The 19,510-nt window shown below is 39.2% G+C and overlaps 1 protein-coding gene across 1 annotated transcript in view; it reads left to right on the top strand.

Annotated features, from left to right (window-relative positions):
- Positions 1-19,510, top strand: part of ATM (ATM serine/threonine kinase) — a 60,141-nt gene that overhangs the window by 14,118 nt on the left and 26,513 nt on the right. Inside the window, exons 14-32 of the mRNA XM_060234847.1 lie at positions 805-930; positions 1,553-1,642; positions 3,814-3,979; positions 4,755-4,954; positions 5,667-5,749; positions 5,833-5,988; positions 8,246-8,321; positions 8,415-8,548; positions 9,510-9,630; positions 10,139-10,315; positions 10,691-10,851; positions 11,576-11,822; positions 13,837-13,955; positions 14,377-14,503; positions 15,415-15,614; positions 16,059-16,233; positions 17,710-17,874; positions 18,241-18,373; positions 18,760-18,849. Coding sequence (XP_060090830.1) covers positions 805-930; positions 1,553-1,642; positions 3,814-3,979; positions 4,755-4,954; positions 5,667-5,749; positions 5,833-5,988; positions 8,246-8,321; positions 8,415-8,548; positions 9,510-9,630; positions 10,139-10,315; positions 10,691-10,851; positions 11,576-11,822; positions 13,837-13,955; positions 14,377-14,503; positions 15,415-15,614; positions 16,059-16,233; positions 17,710-17,874; positions 18,241-18,373; positions 18,760-18,849 — 2,746 coding nt within the window. The remainder of the gene's footprint in view (positions 1-804; positions 931-1,552; positions 1,643-3,813; positions 3,980-4,754; positions 4,955-5,666; positions 5,750-5,832; positions 5,989-8,245; positions 8,322-8,414; positions 8,549-9,509; positions 9,631-10,138; positions 10,316-10,690; positions 10,852-11,575; positions 11,823-13,836; positions 13,956-14,376; positions 14,504-15,414; positions 15,615-16,058; positions 16,234-17,709; positions 17,875-18,240; positions 18,374-18,759; positions 18,850-19,510) is intronic.

Raw genomic sequence — 19,510 nt, 5'->3', positions numbered from 1 at the left:
CAAGTTTTCAAGTTCTCCACAGGTCTTCATTGGGCCAGAAGGTCACAAAAAACAAAGTCTCTTCATTGTGAAAGCCTGTTTTGTATGCAGTACTGTTTTATCAAGTTAATTATGCAGTCTGTCCTGGGTACCCAGGGGTGTCAAATTCATTTGTTATGAGGGCCAGATCTGACATAAATGAGACCTTGTTGGGCTGGGCCACGTATGTAAAGAAATGTAATGCCAGGTAGTGGACACAGGCAAACACAGTTAAAGATTTTTTTAAAAACTTAAAACATTAGCACTCTTGCAATATTTTGTTTATTTAACAGTCTCTGATAACTGACACCTCGTGTTCTGAATTATTGCATCAAAAACTGGAGATATTGTTTGTTCTGTAGCAGTCTTTAGTATGCTGTTCAGATGTGTATCTGTGCATTGCAAACCTATTTTTGATTTGTTCATGGGCTTGATAGGACCCCTCTGGGGGCCTTATTTGGCTCCTGAGCCACATGTTTGACACCCCTGCTCTACAAGCTATTCTCCGTCATGCCTGTGAAAGACTGAAGCTCCTTTCCCCTTTCTTTTGTTTTTGGTACTCAACATCCAGCCTGATTAAGAACAAGAAAACTTGCTTGTTGTTCTGTGATATTTTGGTGACCCTAATAGAAGTTTATTCCATGACTTTTGCTTTTAACTTAACATGGTCAATCATCTTAACTAAAATTTCAATGTGATTTCCTTGGCATGGGGAAAACTGAATCTAGATAAAGCCAATATGCAGGTGAAAGTTTCTTAATATCTATTTTCTTTTTATTTAAATAGTCTCTTATGCATTATGTTGGAGAGAGTGTTTCTCAGGCCAAAAGCAAGCTGAATGAAGATGCTAGGACACTCTCTTTAAAGGTTTTAATCATACAATGTACAAGTTGCTTATGCAACTGTATCCAGGTAAGACATTTGTTGGTTTTCTAGTCCAATTCACATATTATTGAAGCTTAAATTCTTTTTTTTTTGTCATTTGGTTTTATTTATTTTGAACAAGACTACGTAATAAATAAGAATATTTGACATAACATTGTACTAAAATCTTTGAATCCCACTTAATTACATCAATTGAATAGCTCTTGAAAAGAAAGTTTGCCAAAAATATATACAGTTGAGAAGCTGAAACTCTTGTAGTTAAGCCTGTTAAGTCCCATTTGAAAACATTTATTTTACCAAACAGTTGGTTAGTGTAATATATATGTATACACACACACATATATATAAACTTTACGGAACAGTGCAGTGACCAAAACAAATGTTGTGAGTTGCTGTAATCACTTGCAAGTAGTTTCTGCAGGGGTTATCTTAAATTAAATTGAGTGAAATTTTGAGCCCCAGTTAAGAAGCTTAAATACCATTAAAATTAATATTTTGGGGGAAAGCTTCCTTGCTGATCTAGTAAAGATTGTGGCCCTGTGACTTCAGACTCAGTCATTTGGTATTTGCTTCTATACTTCACAAAGTAAAATAAACAGATTCTTTGAGTCTGCATTTTTAATTGATATATCTTTTGGATTTTTGACAGAACAACCCAAGAAAGACCCTGTCTACTTTTTTCTTGCATTTGCTAACATCAAAGCTAATGAATGATCTTGCAGATATTTGCAAACATCTGGTGAGTAGTAGTGTTTTTGCATATATTTAGTGTAGTCCAAAGCTGTGCTGAAGGAAATTTTTATCATCCATATGAGGTAAACATATTGAGCTTGAAAGACTTAGTCTTCTCTGTGTTGACGGAGATGGTTCTGGTCGCCCTCATAGATGACCTCATGTGACATCTGGATCAGGGCAGCTCAGCAGTGCTGTTATTATTAGATCCATCAGCCGTATTTGATACGGTTGACCATCAGCTACTGATTAGCTGCCTTGCCGACGTGGGGATTCAGGAGTCTTCCTTACAGTGGTTGACCTCCTTTCTCCAAGATCAGGGACAAAGGGTGGTGATAGGGGAGAAATCATCCCAAAGGCACCCACTTATATGTGGTGTGCCACAGGGTGCGGTTCTGTCCCCGATGTTATTTAACATCTATATGCGCCCGTTGCCCAGATTCTCAGGAGGTATGGGCTGGGATGTCACCAATATGCAGATGACACCCAGCTGTATCTATTGATGGGTGGCCAGTCCGACTATACCCTGGCAAATCTAGACCTGGCTCTTCAATCCGTAGCATCTTGGCTCAGGCTGAGTCGGCTGAAGCTGAATCTGACGAAGACGGAGGTTCTCTACCTGAGCCGGGGTGGTCCAGGGGGGGAGATCCTTCTGCCGGCTCTTGATGGGTGTCACTAATACTGGCCCCTAAGGTCAAGAGCTTGGGTGTGCTTCTTGAGTCCTCTTACAATGGAGGCCCAGGTAGCAGCCACTACTAGATCCGCCTTTTTTCATCTTTGGCAGGTGCGGCAGTTGGCCCCTTTCCTGGAGCATGACGACTGATCCATGCCACATTCACCTCAAGAATAGATCACTGTAATGCTCTCTACATGGGGCTACCCTTGATGCTGACTCGGAAACTACAGCTAGTGCAGACCACTGCGGCACAGCTGTTAATGGGGCTCCCCCGATGGGAGCACATTCAGACAGTGCTGAAAGAGCTGCACTGGCTACCTGTTGTGTTCCGAGTCCATTTCAAGGTGTTGGTATTGACCTTTAAAGCCCTTTATGGTCAGGGACCTGTCTATCTGCGGGACCGCCTTTCTCCATATGTTCCCCAGAAAGCACTGCGTTCAGGGACAAAAAAATCTGTTGTCCATCCCTGGACCAAAGGAGGCCAAGTTGCGTTCAATGCGAGCTAGGGCCTTCTCGGTGGCAGCACCAGAATTGTGGAATGCTCTCCTGGAGGCCAAAAGGGCCCTGTGGGATCTTTCCACTTTCCGCAGGGCCTGTAAGACTGAACTGTTCTGACAGGCCTTTGATACCTAACCGGGAGAGAACTACCACCTGACATCATATAGAGTACTAGGTGATCACCGTCAGAAAAGAAGAACTCGCTTATATTGTAGTGATACAGCACCACAAAATGGTTTTAAATTGTAATTATGTTTTATTAGTTTTAACTTGTAAATATGAATGTTGTTAGCCACCCTGAGTCTGCTTGCAGAGAGGGCGGGATAGAAGTTTAAAGTAATAAATAATAATAAAATATAACATGGTGCTCAGATGCAGTTTACTGGATTTGTTTAAATCTTGTTGCTGGTCCTTGTTTGTTTTTACATTTACCAGGAGATTCTGAGGACAGTGGGACTCATTTCTGGGTTCGTGTTCTTAGGTTTGCATGGTAAATACTGTAGAATATAATTCGTGGTTGCTTCCATTCTCATACATTGAAAGATAAAATATTATTTACTGGCTTTACTATAGGCCTCTGGTACTAAAGAAACATCCTGATGTGGATTTTTAAAGCTGTGAATTATTTGTGACTTGTATGACTGAGGGAGATAGTCTCCCTTTCAGACAAGGTCAACTGGGAATTTCTAATTCAATCAAAGTCAACTGGGTATTTCTCATTGGGACTTTTAACTACATTACTTGCTTTAATGGCAAGGGCAAGAGAGAAGGCCTTCTCAGCAGGTTGTGTGGCATGCTCATGCTTCTGCCAGTATCAGACAAACATATATGCTTTTGGCAACCAGGGATTATGTTTTCCTGGTTTGTGTAAAGATTGGTGGTGCCTTTATGCCACTGGAATTGGGAGCATAAGTTGGAAGGATCTTTAACTTCTTCTAAGGTCCTATGATTTTATTGTAAGAAAAAGATGAAAGAATTCTAAAGAAATCAATCATGTTTCTTAGGTGGCTTTTACTGGAAAGCCAAGTGAAGCTGGAGAAGTGGATTTAATGGAAGTTGATAATGAAGGAAGTAGAATGGATGGAGAAAATACAGTGTTGGATTTATTCGATGATCATTCTGGTGACGCTAGTGATGTAAACGAAGCTGGGGAGTTGCAGATTTTGACAGGTATTTTTATCTGACCTATACATACATTGATATGATTTAATAAAATAATTTCTCTGTTTATTTTAAGTCTGTCGCTTTTTAACATAAATGCAAGGAAATTATGAAATAGCTGTCAGTATAGGATAAAATTAAAGAAATGCAACTTAATTCTTAAGACCTTAAAGACTGAGAAAGGCTTGACCTGGTACCTAAATGGTAATAATTAGAACGCCTTGTATTGGTTTGAGGGAAGGTGCCAGCACTGAAAAGGCACTTTCTGCAGTCATCATGAACTAATTCATGAAGGTGAAGATACTCCACAGAAGGGCTTCTCTGAAACAGATCATATACCGGTCAAGTTTATATGGTACAAGGGACTACTTTAGATATTCACTAGCACTGAGTACTTAGTCTTGTCTGTCTCAGTCAGTCATTTAAGTCCTTGAATGGGATCCCTTCTGAAACCCATCAGGATTAAAAGTGGTGTGATATTTTGGTTTAAATTTGAATTTGTAGGAAGTACATTTCTTTTGACTTTCTTTCTTCCCAAAGGCACACAATCTCTACCATGGCTGGCATTAGAAATTAGTTTTCTTTTGAGCCAGTAATGTGTCACTCCTGAGGGTTTTTTTCCACTTTATGTGACAGCTGCAGTGTGGAGAGAACACAAGTCTCAAAATATGTAATGTGTTTACCGGCTGAAATTAGATTATGACTCTCCAGTGAATGTTAACTTTGTGCTTAGAGGTATGGGTCTTTTTTCCCCCCCTTTACCATAATAAAACTTCATTCACAGGTGCTGTGAGCCCTTTATCAGAAGAACATCTCACCAAACAGGATTTGCTGCTCCTCGATATTGTCAAGTTCTTGTGCATAGCTGTAACAGCAGCCCCGGTACAAAGTGTTTGCTTTAGACCTTCTGAAATCCAGAGGAAACTCTTAATGTTAATTGATGAAAATACATTTGATCTTGCTAAACCACTACATCTGCAAATGGTGAGTGAGTATGATAATGGGAAATTGTTCTGTTTTGCTTATCTGTATTGTTACCTGGATGACTGTGAGCATTTAAAATAATGTAAGCATTTTGTCAATGCTTCTACAGTTTTCTGTTTAATAACTGAATTTCTAATCACTATATAAGTATTGTGTTCAGCACACTGAGAATAGTTGGTGGGTATTTGACTGGCAAAAAGATGTCAGTATTCCATACCAGTTCCTTAGTATGGTGCTGTGGTGCCCACTGACACCTTTCCTGAGGCCCAGTGAGTGTTTTTAGAAAGTAGACAGAGCCAGATGGGGCACTTGCCCAGTAGAGCTTCTGATTGGCTCCTGGAGATCCAATGGTCTGGGCAGATGGTTTTGGCAGCAGCTGTCACTGCAGTGTTGGTTTAATTCTTTCTCATTGCTCTTTCCCAGTATATATTTTTAAAAATTGTGCCTTTTCTCTAATGTACTTGGACTTCCACTTGTGGGCGCTGCCTCTTGTGGCAGCCTTTCTGTGCCCAACGCCAAGCACCCTGTGTCAATGCCAAAGGTGCCATAGGCTTAAAAATAATTGGGAACCTGTCCTGTACTGACATTAAAATAATTGGCAAGTCAGCCATTTGTAATCTAGTGTATGGTCACCCTTTTCTTTCTACAAGTAGGTATTATAGCATATATGTAAATGAATATACTGATTTTTAAAACTTGTACTTTATACTAGTACTTACTCTTGTTGAGGGCGCTTCCTAATGAAGAAAATCCTTTGCCGGAAGAGCACGTTGAGTCACTTCTCAAGCCTCTGTCGTAAGAAAATAATCTTATTTAATAAATCAACTGTAATTCAGATATTCCAAATGCATTTAATCACACTCCCCCTCTTCCTTCAGGGATGTGTGTTCCTTTTACCGTCGAGATCAAGAAGTTTGCTCAGCAATTCTTAATAATCTGCTTCCTGTGGTGACTGCTTTGGATACTTCCAGAAAAAATGCTGGAGATTTAAGAGCAGCTCAAGGACAGTTTTTAACTGTTGTTGGAGCATTTTGGTACGTTGTGATTCATTTCATGTCCATAAATAAAGACCATTGCAGTCATTAAAAATGTGGAAGGTCTGCCACAGTTAATTGAACAGAAGGGACAAGTGTTCCCTCTAAGCTGAGTTAGTGTTAGCTCACTAACTGTTTTTTAGCCTCTGGCTCACACATTTTTGTCTTAGCTCAGGAAGGATTGCCCTGGAGCAAATTAATTTATGCAGTAGCTCACAGCTTTAATGCCAATAGTTCACAAAGCAGAATTTTTGCCCACAAGACTCCACAACTTAGAGGGACTATTGGAAGGGACCACAGGCTCTGGTGAAAGAAATTTAAGTCAATAATTAGGCATGCAAAATGAAAATTTGAGAAACAGATAGCTAAAAGCATCAAGACAAACAATAAGCCTGTATTTAAATATATCTAGAACATGAAACTTGCCACAGTTAGACCTTTGGATGACCAAGGATTCAAGGGATTGCTAAAGGAAGATTGGTGGGATGACAGAAAAGCTCAATGACTTTTTTGCTTCTGCGTTCACTGTGGAAAGTGGGAGGCATGTTCCCATGCCACAGCCACTGTTTTCAGGAAGGCACTCTGAAGAACTGAATCAGATTGAGGTGATGAGAAATAAAGTTCTGGACCTGTTGGGGAAATTAAAAACAAATAAGTCTGCAATCCATATCACTCCCATCTTGTTTCACGTATACTGCCATTTGCTTTGCTTCTGGGCTTAATTCAAGGTACTGGTATTGACCTTTAAAGCCCTGTATGACTTGGGACCAAAGTACCTTCAGAAAGCCAGTTTGGTATAGTGGTTAAGTGTGTGGACTCTTATCTGGGAGAACCAGGTTAGATTCCCCACTACTCCACTTGCACCTGCTAGAATGGCCTTGGGTTAGCCATAGCTCTGGCAGAGGTTGTCCTTGAAAGGGCAGCTGCTGTGAGAGCCCTCTCAGCCTCACCCACCTCACAGGGTGTCTGTTGTGGGGGGAGAAGATCTAGGAGATTGTAAGCTGCTCTGAGTCTCTGATTCAGAGAGAAGGGCGGGGTATAAATCTGCAATTCTTCTTCTTCCCTTATGATCTGGGCAATTCACTCATATTGCCATAAAGCTAGACAGGTGGCAAACTGAGAAAGGGTCTTTTTGGTCATGGTGACAAAACCTTGGAACTGCCTTTCCAGGGAGCTTCATCTGTCTTCCTCTGTCTGTCTATATATATGTGTGTAAATGCTTTTCAGTGTCTGAAATATTTTAATGTTTGCTGCCCTGAGGATGCTGAATAGGGTGGAAAGGTGGCACAGAAGGCTTTAAATAAGCAAATAATAGCCAATAGGTCGGTGTTCTGCTCTGAGGAGGGTGCCAAATTATACCCTTCATGGGGTGTATTCTGAAATGACAGGTGATCTGGGTTTAGGAAATCTGTGCTGTACATTCTCTAACTCTAGTCCCTCTGAAGTATAACTCTCCATCCAGCACAGGGAATGAGAAATAAAATATCCTTCTTCCTTGTATTTACTTAGATTTACAGCTATTATTAGCAGCTCCCTGTTGACCTAGCTCTGCACTTTTTAAGTTAGTAGTATGGGGTAACTGTGTTATAGCACTAGACTATTAAGGTTCAGGACTAGAGGAAGGACTAGGCTTTGTAACTAAGTTGGATCCAGTGACCTTCAAACTTATTATTGGTGTGTTGACAGCTCTTTTAGTTGGATCTAGCAATTACTTTCTGAGGAGTCTTCATCTGTTGGAAGAAGGGGAGGGGGTGTGGCTCAGTGGTAGAGCATTTGCTTGGCATGCAGAAGGTCTCAGGTTCAATCCCCAGCTTTTCCAGTTGTAGAAGATTATGTGAAAGACCTCAGCCCTGGAGAGCTGCTGTCAGTCTGAGTAGGCAATACTGACTGTGATGGACCGACAGTTTGATTCCGTATAAGGCAGCTTCATATAGTCATATAAGCCACCCTCAGGCCAGGCAAAAATTCCTCATTTAGTGGCCTAGATCCTCATGAAAAAAATTTTGGGTGGAGGGTTCTCTGTCTGTGAAAGTGTGACTTCCTTGCCTCTTCCCTCGACTACAACTCTAAAATCACACACAGTCTTTTGTAGATGTGGAAATTCGAGGTGGGATTCTGCTAAACAATTCATTGCCAAAAAAGTAACAAAATTAAAAAAGCCTGATTTGCTTATACCAATTATTAACACACTGTGTTTGCAAATAATTATAGTCCTAATTATGGTCCTAATTTGGTATTTAAACACTGTTTGTTCCAGGCAATTGACAAATATAGGGAAATGCACGACTCCATTAAGAATAGCATTAGTGCGATGCATGAAGACCATACTTGAGGTAAGTAAAGACTCAGTAGGAGTTATTAACCCCCTCCCCTCCCCCAAGTATCTTATATTTTTATGGAACTTAGGAAGCTGTCTTTTTTTTTAGGCTGATCCTCACTCAAAGTGGGCCTTGCTTAGCATTAAAAATGGAGAAGTTCTTGCTGTGCGCGATGTTTTCCCTCACTTCCTTGCTGATAGCAGCTTTCATGTCTGTATGGTGGCAGCTAAGTCAGTAACCAGGTATATCTTGCAGGGTTGCTTTAGCAATCTATGTATCTTCTAAAGATAATTGATGCACAGCTGGTCATTAGAAATTGCCTGTTACTTTTTCCTACCACTGAAAGAGGCACCTCTATTAAGCTGTTTCTTCTCATACTTAAGATGGTTCTTTTAAAAAGATAGGTTGGAAGTCCAGGGCTTCGTGCAGCTGTCAGGAGAAACAGATTCCACTAGTAAAATACCAAGGGTTCAATCCTGTATACTTCTAGCAGAAGGCAGAGAGAGAGATTGGTAGTTCTTGTCTTCCCCCTTCCCCAGCAGCCCTTGTGAGACCTGGAAAGGGAGATCCTTATAGCTAAAAAGTCATGCAGTAGTGGCAGCTGTGGTAAGGAGATGGAATTGTCCCCCTCTGTCTCTTATGCCAGCTGTGCCTCTTGTGTTAACCGAGGAACCACTGAGAGAAGAGGAGCAATTTTACAGAATTACCTCTTCTTGCTATCACTACAGTACACCATGCCATGTGTTGTGCTTTGTGAGTCCAAACCCCCTGTGTTGCGTTTTCAGTGTTCACAGGGTGTTGTTTGGGGAAAGGAGGAGAGGGGGTGGGATTTACCTTCACTAGCACTGTGCATAGGATGCAGCCCCAAGTTTAAAAATTCAGGGGAATGCCTAATGAAGTACAGAGCTGGTGATAGATCTTGAAACTGCTAATAAGTCTGTATTTAGGCAGGCATGCTAGTCCTCTTTACTTTCTCTCTCTTGTTTGCCAAACTTGTTATTAGGAAGGACTCAGTTTGCACTCAGCCGTGTTATAACACCATCTGTATCATCTTGGTTGCTCAGTCATAAAGATACCTCAGGGAGGGGGCAGGAACAGCAGAGAAGTACTCAAGCTAAAAGCATCACAAGACTTTATTTCTTTTATAAAACAAAGTGAACCTGCACAGTATTTTGAATTATCTTCTTCTCTTTGGGTTGTAAGTTTGTTTCAAGATGTGAAGTTGAGAGACTCAACCGGCTTACTGAAAGCGCTTCCTTTGAAGCTGCAGCAAAGAGCTTTTGAGCAGTTATACACAAAGGTTCAAGAAGGAACAAAGAAACTGGTAATATAGTTTGTTGCTAAATTAGGCATACAGATTTAAAGAAGTAGAAGTTTAGCATTTTTGCATTTTGATCGTTTCTCTTGTTCCAAAGACTTATTATTCAAATTTGTGGGCCAAGAGACCTCAGTTAATGTTGGACCTTTCCCCATCTTGCATTTGATGTACAATGTCTGCAAAAATATATTTGGAACTCATTTGAATGTGCTACTGTTTAAAGCCTTCATTCTTGATTTGTCTGCTAATTAGTTTATATAAATAATGAATTTATGGGGCTGCTTTATATTGAGTCTTTGTGCAGCTCAGACCCTTTTAGCACTTTTTATCCTTTGGAGATCTTCCTAACATCGATCTAAACCTCCAGTAGAAAAACTTTTAAGTAATTATAGCAAAATAATTTTTTTCACCAATTTTGTGCAACACTGTATCAGAACACCATTTTACCAAGAGCCATTTTGACTGGAGTCAGGTAAACGAATTGACTTTCATTCTGTATCCTTTGTGACTAAAGGGACATAACAGTGGGAGCCAAGAAAACCTTCCTGATGAAGAGTACAATAGAAAATCCGTGCTCCTCATGTTAATATCAATGGTTTTATGCTGCAGTCCTGTGTGTGAGAAGCAGGCATTGTTTGCAGTGTTCCAGTGTGTGAAAGAGAATGGATTAGAACCTCTACTTGTAAGAAAGGTAAGTGCATTTGGAGGTCATGTCACTAAAAAAAAGGTACTTGAAAGTGCAGTGCTAAGCAAGGCTTTTTCATGGTTTTCAAAAATGTACTTTTGATGAACAAAGGCATCTTAACTCATCATGATATCTAACTCATTTAAAACTCCATTGTGGTATGTTATAGAATGAATAGCTTCAAGAACACAATTGCTGCATACTTTGTTTCCATGAAGTTAATTTATTGTTCAGTAAAATGAGTGGGAGAAGCTTTAGCATTGTAAGAGCATCATGAGCACCTATTCAAATGCTTTCCCCTCCTAAATACTGTGCTGCTGTAGATAATGATTCCACTGTTAAGAATAATGTTATCTGGTATTGCCTATTTTCAAAATGTAGGTATTAGAAAGGATTTCTGGTACTTTGGGCTATAAAAGTATAGACGACTTCATGAATACCCACTTGGATTATCTTGTTCTGGAGTGGCTGAACTGTGGATACAGCCTTTCTGTTTTTCCATATGTTCTGTTGAATTACTCTAATTTGGAAGAGTTCTACAGGTACGTTTCTACATTATATACAAGCAGGGAACCATAAGGACTTCCAAGGGTCATTTTCCTGGAATCTCCTTCCCCATAAAATTTCTTCTTTCTCTTCTCCTAGCAGCTACCATATTGTCTTCCCTGATTTGTTCTCTTCCCAGTCACCAGTCAGCCTTTCTTTGGATCTGCACCCCCCACCCCACTCTTCAGTTTTATTTATTTACTCCGTTTATAGGCCACCTTTCTTCCCATTGGGGGCCCAAAGCAGATTACATAATTCTCCTCTCTTCCATTTTATCCATTCCATTTTATCCTCACAGGGACCCTGTGAGGCAAATTAGGCTGAGAAAGAATTATTGGTCCAATGTCACCCAGGGTTGGAATGGGGGTTTGAACCTGGGGCATTCATTCTTAAAGGTATATATGCTGCTTCTATTATTTTGGGGGTTTTAACCCTCAAGTATATACTTTTATTTCAGGTTTTTTTGCAAACCTGGGTCTTTCCTCAGGTTTGTGGAAAGATAATTTTTTGTGTCTGTTCATGGCTTAAATCTCTGGATTAAAGTATTCAGAGTTAGGGCCTTAAGAATTAGATATGTTGATTAATGGGTTTTTGTTTAAATATATTAAAAATGTAGAAAATCTGGTCTGTGACAGTGCTGGATGCTAAATTCTCTCTTGTACTTTGTAAAGCAGCATGTTGTGCTTTCTCCTAATGCTCATGGAGATTTTTAATTTGCAGGTCCTGTTACAAAGTTTTGATACCACAATTAGTGATTAGAGATCAGTTTGAAGCAATGAAATCAATTGCTAACGAGATTGGGTTAGACTGGCGGAAGCTTCTGGCACACTGCTTTCCAAAAATCCTTCTCAGTATTCTGCCTTATTTTGCCTGTCAAAACCTAGAAGAGAGTGAATTTGCACACAAGAAAGAGAGAGCTTGCAAAGTCTATGACATGCTGGAGGACAAAAATTGCTTAGGAAAACAGGTACTTTATAACCTATTTAGTTTCTGTTCATTCAATATTCAGAAGTGTTAAATGTTGTAATCCTATAATGTCCTCTTACAAGGATGCTGTTAAGTCTGTCTGCAAATGTACACACACACAGTGGGGAACTGACTTCTAGGCTAGCTCCCAGATGATCACATCTTTAAAGTTATTGAGGAAAGTTATTGAGGCATTCTCAGCATGGGTTCTGTAAGGGAAGATCTTGTCTCAATAACCTGTTAGAGTTCTTTGAGGGGGTAAACAAACGTGAACAAAGGGGACCCAATAGATGTTGTTTACCTTGACTTCCAGAAAGCTTTTTGATAAAGTTCCTCATCAAAGGCTCTTTAATAAGCTTAAGAGTCATGGGGTAAAAGGACTTGTGGAACAGAAACTGGCCAATGAATGAGAAACAGAGTGAATATAAATGGGCAATTTTCACAGTGGAGGGTGGTAAGCATTGTATTACCACAGGCCTCAATACTGGGTCTGATGCTTTTTAACTTGTTCATTAATTATTTGGAGTTGGGAGTAAGCAGTAAAGTGGCTAAGTTTGTGGGTGACACTAAATTGTTCAGGGTGGTGAGAACCAGAGAGGATTGTGAGGCACTCCAAAGGGATCTGTCAAAGGCTGGGCGCGTGGGTATCAACGTGGCAAATGAGGTTCAGAGCGGCATACAATCTCCTATATCTTCTCCCCCCACAACAGACACCCTGTGAGATGGGTGGGGCTGAGAGAGCTCTTACAGCAGCTGCCCTTTCAAGGACAACTCCTGCGATAGCTATGGCTAACCCAAGGCCATTCTAACAGGTGCAAGTGGAGGAGTGGGGAATCAACCCCGGTTCTCCCAGTTAATAATCCGCAAACTTAACCACTACACCAAACTGGCTCTCTATGCACTTTGGGGCCAAAAATCCTAACTATAAATACAAGTTGAAGGGGTGAATACTGGAGGAGACTGACCAAGAGAGAGATCTTGGGGTCATGGTAGATAACTCACTGAAAATGGTGAGACAGTTTTCAACTGCAAAAAAAAGGCCAATGCTATGCTTGGAATTATTAGGAAGGGAATTGAAAACAAATCAGCCAGTATCATAGAGCCCCTGTATAAATCAGTGGTTTGGCCTCATTTGGAATACTGTGTACAATTGTGGTCACCATATCTCAAAAAAAATTATAGCATTGGAAAAAGTCCAGAAAAAAAGGGCAACTAGAATGATTAAAGGGTTGGAACACTTTCCCTATGAAGAAAGGTTAAAACATTTGAGGCTATTTATTTCATTTCATTTCATTTTATTCTATTTATATCCTGCCCTCCCCACTGAGGCGGCTCAGGGCGGCTCACAACATAAAATTCTAACATAAAATTTTTAGCTTGGAGAAACATCAACTGAAGGGTGACATGATAGAGGTTTACAAGATTATGCATGGAATAGAGAAGGCAGAGAAAGAGGGGAGGGATTGTGGCTCAGTGGCAGAGCATCTGCTTGGGAAGCAGAAGGTTCCAGGTTCAATCCCTGGCATCTCCACTAAAAAAGAGTCCAGGCAAAATAGGTGTGAAAAACCTCAGCTTGAGACCCTGGAGAGCCACTGCCAGTCTGAGTAGACAATACTGACTTTGATGGACTGAGTGTCTGATTCAGTATAAGGCAGCTTCATATATGTTCAAGTCTTTTTCTCCCTTTCTCATAATACAAGAACTCATGGACATTCAGTGCAATTGCTGAGCAGTTGGGTTAGAACTGATAAAAGGAAGTACTTCTTCACCCAAAGTGTTGGGCTGGATGGACCAGTGGCCTGATCCAACACGGCTTCCCTTATGTTCTTAAAGAGCCTGCCTCCAAGCTGGGGAGGTGATCACTGAGTTTCAGAACTGGTGGCGATCAAGTAAAAGAAGAATTAACAAGGAAGAAAATGTTCCAGTTTCAGAGTTAAGCAGTGTATGTAAGGGAGCTGCAAGGTCTTGTAGTAACTGACCTTTACTCAGTCTTTCTGTTGCTGATTTTTTTACAGTTGATGGACAATTTAATTCACAGTAATTTACCAGAGATTGTGGTTGAGGTGCTGATGACCTTACATGAGCCAGTCAGTATCAAACCTGGAGAAGAATCTGCATTAACCAGATTTACAGGGTAGAGTTTACTTCTTTCTATTATTGTGTTGTGTGTTATCCATATTGTGTATGTTTTTGTTTAGGTATAAGGGACCACAACTGTTACTTAAAAGCTTTTGGAAATATTTAAGAAATGGGAATGGTATGTGAAGAAGTTTGATGTTCTTTGTCATTTTTTGCCCGATGAATCCAGGACTGAGCCAACGCATGCCCTCACATGTATTTGATATCCAATTCAGATTAGCGGAATTAAAACATAAATTTTAATGGATTAAAATGTACCCTCATTCCTTAAAAGCCTGTTTTAATGTCTTATTTCCTGCAATGAGAAACAATCAGTCCAGTCGGTTCCTATTTAATGGCACTTAAACTGTTCAGATTTATATTTGTGGAGTCCAGAAAGTTCTGAGAGGCAAGCAATCTTTTCATTTTTTTTCCAGAGATCTAGATCCCATTCCTAATCCCCCTCATTTCCCACCATATGTCATCAAAGCAACATTGGATTATATTAGTGGTTGCCATAAAACAAAGTCAAAAAGTCTTGTTGCAGTTCTTTCCAAAAACCCTGTAAGTAACTGATCCTCAGCTTTGGGAGATGTGATCTTGACAATATTTCCCTATAGTTGCATTAGGGTTGTTTTATGTGAAGAAACTCTATATTGCTAACATTGGAAGTATGTAGAAATCTGTATAAAGGCCATAAAAAAGATGCTTTATGTTGTATGAATGTATAATTTAGTTGCTAACAAAACTTGTTTCTAGAAAATTATGGTGACTTCTTGCAAAATAACTAGCTTAGTAAAAAAAAAAAATAAGGAATATCTCATGAAGGCTATGATTCTTTTTGCTTCTCTTTAAAAGATACTGTGAAAGTTATGGGACTTCTGTGTGCTTTAAAAAGATGAAGAGAGGCATTTGACTTAATTTTGTCATTTTTATTTAATTACAAGTTTTTATTGATGAGACCTGTCTGGTAGCTGTTCAGAAATTATACCAAAATGTGCAATTGAGTTGAGAAACCGTTTGTCTCTGTCTGGAGGGAAAATTACTTAAATATACAACACTGAGGATGGAACTAACCCTGATGCCATAAACACCACTTTTACTAAAAACAACGGCCATATATCTGGTTCTTCCTTTCCACTTGATATGCCCATTACAGCATATCTGTGTTCTGATGTCACAGCAGTGTGCACTTCTCTGCCCCCTTTGAGCATCAGCCTGTAATGGTTGTATGGCAGATGCAGTGGGAGAATCTACTACATTGGGGTACCGATGAGCTGGACTTGAAATTAGAGAAGAAGAGAGGGGGGAACTTAGCATGTGGCTGTCATTTCTCAGCTGTAGTCTCAGTTTAAGGCAAGCTGATTTCTTAAGCACATCTCTCTGTTTTTTGATATTGGTATTTCTTAATATAAACTACACCTTAAAATCTAATTATATATACTAGTGCATTTAGCATGTTCTTCTTTTCTTAGGAGTCATTCCAAACAATCTTACTTGCTATATGTAAGCAGACATCTGGAACAAATAATGTTTATCAGAAACATAGGAATCTCATGATATATCATTTCTTTGTGAGTTTATTATTAAAAGAAATAAAAGATGGTTTAGGAGGCGCATGGGCTTTTGTTCTTCGGGATGTGATTTACACAATAATTCACCACATCAGCAACAGGTAAATATAATTGTTATTTAAAGATTTGCAAAACACAGTATGCAAACATGTGACAGATATAACGGATAATGGGTGTCTTACATCTAGCCTGAAATTGTGTTCGATGTTTCTCTGACAACAGTCATTTTCCAGGGTTTTCAGGAGATATATTTTCCAATTTTGCTTTTCAGTATTCCTTTAAATGGAATTGTGGAGATTGAACCTGGACCATTAAATTCTATTTCTGGGCCTTCTAAGGACTCTGTTGAATTATTTCTCTTTGTTTGTGGGACTTAAAGAACTTGTTCCTTCTGTAAAATTATTTGTATGGTTTGTTTGCTGTCCTTGTATATTCTGATATCAAAATGTTCATTATGCCTCCTTTAGTTTTGGCATAATCCCCCCATTTATATATTTTATAGCCTTTTCTGTTATTTTTATGTGTACCTCTTTTTTTTTTTTAAGGCCTTTGCTTCTGAAAGGGGTGTCCCTCCGGAGCTTCTTGCTATGCTGTGACCTTCTCAGTTGTGTTTGTCATGCAGCAGTCACCTATTGTGGGGATGCTCTAGGGAGCCACCTGCACGTTATTATAGGTACGCTAGTACCTATAGTTGGAGAACAACCTGAAGCCCAGGAAGAGGTATGTTGCTAATAAGCATCTGCTTTGTATTTTAGTACTGATTTCCCCCCATTTTGGCTAGGATCCAAGTAGCTGCTTAGGTATACGCAATGGAAACTTTTGGTTTTCTTTCTTTGAATATCACACTTCTCATTCAGTAGCACAAAATCCTTGTGAATGGTTCCCCTCTGTTTCAGATTGGGGTTTGGCATTAGGAAGTGCTGGTATTTATACAAGTTCAGAGCTTGTTAGGTTGCAAAGAATTAGTTACATGATTCTTTGGATCTTATTGCAATTACACCCTGATACCATTAGGGGAGGGCGGGATATAAATCTGATAAATAAATAAAATATAGATCTGATAAATAAATTATGCATAGGACGATCCTGTTTAGTGATTTTACCCCCATCTTCAACATGTAACTGTGTCAAGAGATATGGGAAGACCACAACAAGCATAACTTCTTGAAATTGAACTAAGATTTCAATCACAGCTGATAGGATTAAGCTGTGTAAGTGTGTGTGAATTGAACAGAAATGTAGAGAAAGTTGTTTGGCAGACATATGTGATGCAGTATGACCTATTGCCACCATTCCATAAAATCTAGTCTTTAGAGCTTAGTCTTTATAGATTTGTTTTCATATAGCACCCAGAGTCTTTGCAGTCTTAGCTTTTAGCACCCACTTCCCTGTATCCTGCCTGTAGTACCCACTACCCTGTGTCATTTAACTTTTGATGTTGCTGATGTTCCCTGGCTAGTTAGATATTCATGGTATATGTTTAAAAACAATCTTTTTGCTTATTTGGTCACATCCTCAATTGCACACATGGACATTTATGCAAAGTTATTTTTTTTTTTAAAAAATACATACCAGTAAAGAAGAAAATTAAGTAGTCAGAGGTCTGTGATTTCTTCTCTTAATTATAACTGCTGTGTGTCTGTCATTAAATCTAAGAGCTACAAGTACTAACATTTGCATTTAGGCCATTTTGGAGACACAGTAATAAGGTATATCACTTATTGATTGAATGTAATTACAACACATATTTTAAAGTTCTAGTTTTGCTGTATACTGCAGCCCTACTATATTCTGTGATGACTGTAGGCCACAGAAGAATGTGGAGAAATTGGTTTTTGAGCTCCAGCTAAGTGATTTTTTTGACAAAACCTTCATTGCCATCATCAACATTACAAAGTTCAGTCTCTAAAAAGCTGCTCCAAGTTCTGAATTCATGCAGATTTTTGAACTCTGAAGGAGAATCTATTTAACATCCGCATGCAGCTAGCTTTATTTCACTCTACCAACAGAATCAGGTGGATTGGATGATATCTTGTATGAAAGTCTAGAGGTAGTAATGAGCTGGAACAGGACTAATAAACCAAAGGATGAGGCTTTATTGGTCTATAATGGGGTAAACCAAGGATTTAAAGAGTCAGCATGTTTTGGATGGGAAACTTTCATGACTCAGTTCCTCATATTTTTCATTTTATATAGGTTTTGGCCTTGCTGAAGTATCTTGTGGTAGATAATAAGGACAATAAAAATCTGTACCAGGCAATCAAACACCTAGATCCTTTTCCTGATCATCCTATGTTTAAAGAATTACGTACCACTCAGCAAAATATAAAATACAGCACAGGAAAGTTTGCACTTTTGGAGGTAATGTTACTGTTTAATATAGAAAATCATAGAAGCCATAGCATGGTTTTAATTGCAATCAAAGTCAGAAGTGCAGATTGCTTAGAATTGTTTTTACTCCATTTAGCTAGAAAGGCTTGTCTTTTTACAGTTGTATATGTGTTTTTGGTAACACTTTTAGACTGTGAAAAATGATTACAAGTACACTGCCGATGAATATGTGAGGTTCATCTGTGTTTCATTTAATCATTCAAAGTCAGTCACTTGGGTCCTGTGCACTGCAAGCAAAACAGAAGCTTTCAGTGCTCGTGTATTTCTTTGTAATGACATCTAATTTTAGAACCATTTACATTGTATCCTTCATATAAAATTGATTGATACTTGCAGGAAATTAATCATTTCCTATCCTTCAATATCTCTGATGCCTTACCAATAACGAGGCTTGAAGGCTTAAATGATTTATGCAAGCACCTTGAAAACCATAAAGATCAGATGAAGGACCTTATGAAAGCATCTCAGGGTAAGAATTTTGAGATCATCTGCGCATACTGTATCTTGTAGTCTTAGTACTGAGACTGCTGTTAGAAATACTGTTTCTAACAAAATGCATTTTGTACTAAGTTGATATATCCAGGGTTGGAGATCACATAATGCAGCCATCATGATGAAACAGAGCTGGTTAGTGCCTGATGGGAAAGCTTCTTTGGGTACACCTCTGATTCATATCCTTAAAAAAAAACCCTTAGAGATAAATGTAGTAATAATAAATGTGGATAAGTGTTTTACATTTTGAAATATTCAGGGAAGTGAGGCATATCATACAAATACTTTCCTGGGAGTAAAACCCCACTGAGTAGACTTGAGTGGAATTTACAATATTCTAATATTTTCTTTTTCAAATAATAGAAAATCCAAAGGACTGCATAATAGTAAAGTTGATGGCAGACTTGTTACAGCTTTCAAAAACAGCTGTAAACTCAACTGATACTGTTCTGGGTAAGTAGCCAATTAAGTGAGTGCAGCTTCTTTAACGGCAATAGGAAAAGTTCATTTCCATGCTTTCTTATACTGCCAAAGAAATGTTGTTCATCTATAAACGTTCATAACCATAACATAATACCAACAACTTTTGGTAATACCCGACCCCAGAGACGTCCATCTGACCTTGACGAGGGCCAGGGTCTTTTCAGCCCTGGCTCCTGCCTGGTAGAATGAGATCCCCCTGGAGATCCAGGCCCTGTGGGATCTGCTTCAATTCCCCAGGGCCTGTAAAACAGAGCTCTTTCGCCAGGCTTTCAGCTGAGGCAGTGGGCATCACTTGTTATCGGCCTCCCCCTCCTCATTCCAACCCATCGCTACAAGATCTGCAGGACCTGGACAATAGGTCACATCTGTGAGGCAGAATTTGCCATCTTAGTCTGTCTAATTTTAGATTTTATATATTTTAAACTGGTCTTTTATTGTTTTTATTGTTGACTGTTTTTATGATGTAACCCGCCCTCAGCCTGTTCTATGGGAAGGGCGGGCTAGAAATCAAATAAATAAATATAGTGTCATATTTTAATGTTAATATTCTGTTAATGGATTAGTATGGATAATGCTTTTAGATTAATATATATATATATTAATCTCTGTGTTTTTAATATATGTGCATTTG

This window comes from Heteronotia binoei, chromosome 3 (genome assembly GCF_032191835.1).
Source record: "Heteronotia binoei isolate CCM8104 ecotype False Entrance Well chromosome 3, APGP_CSIRO_Hbin_v1, whole genome shotgun sequence".
NCBI lineage: Eukaryota > Metazoa > Chordata > Lepidosauria > Squamata > Gekkonidae > Heteronotia > Heteronotia binoei.
The sequence above is the reverse complement of the archived record's forward strand: the minus strand, read 5'-3'. Positions and strand labels throughout refer to the sequence as shown.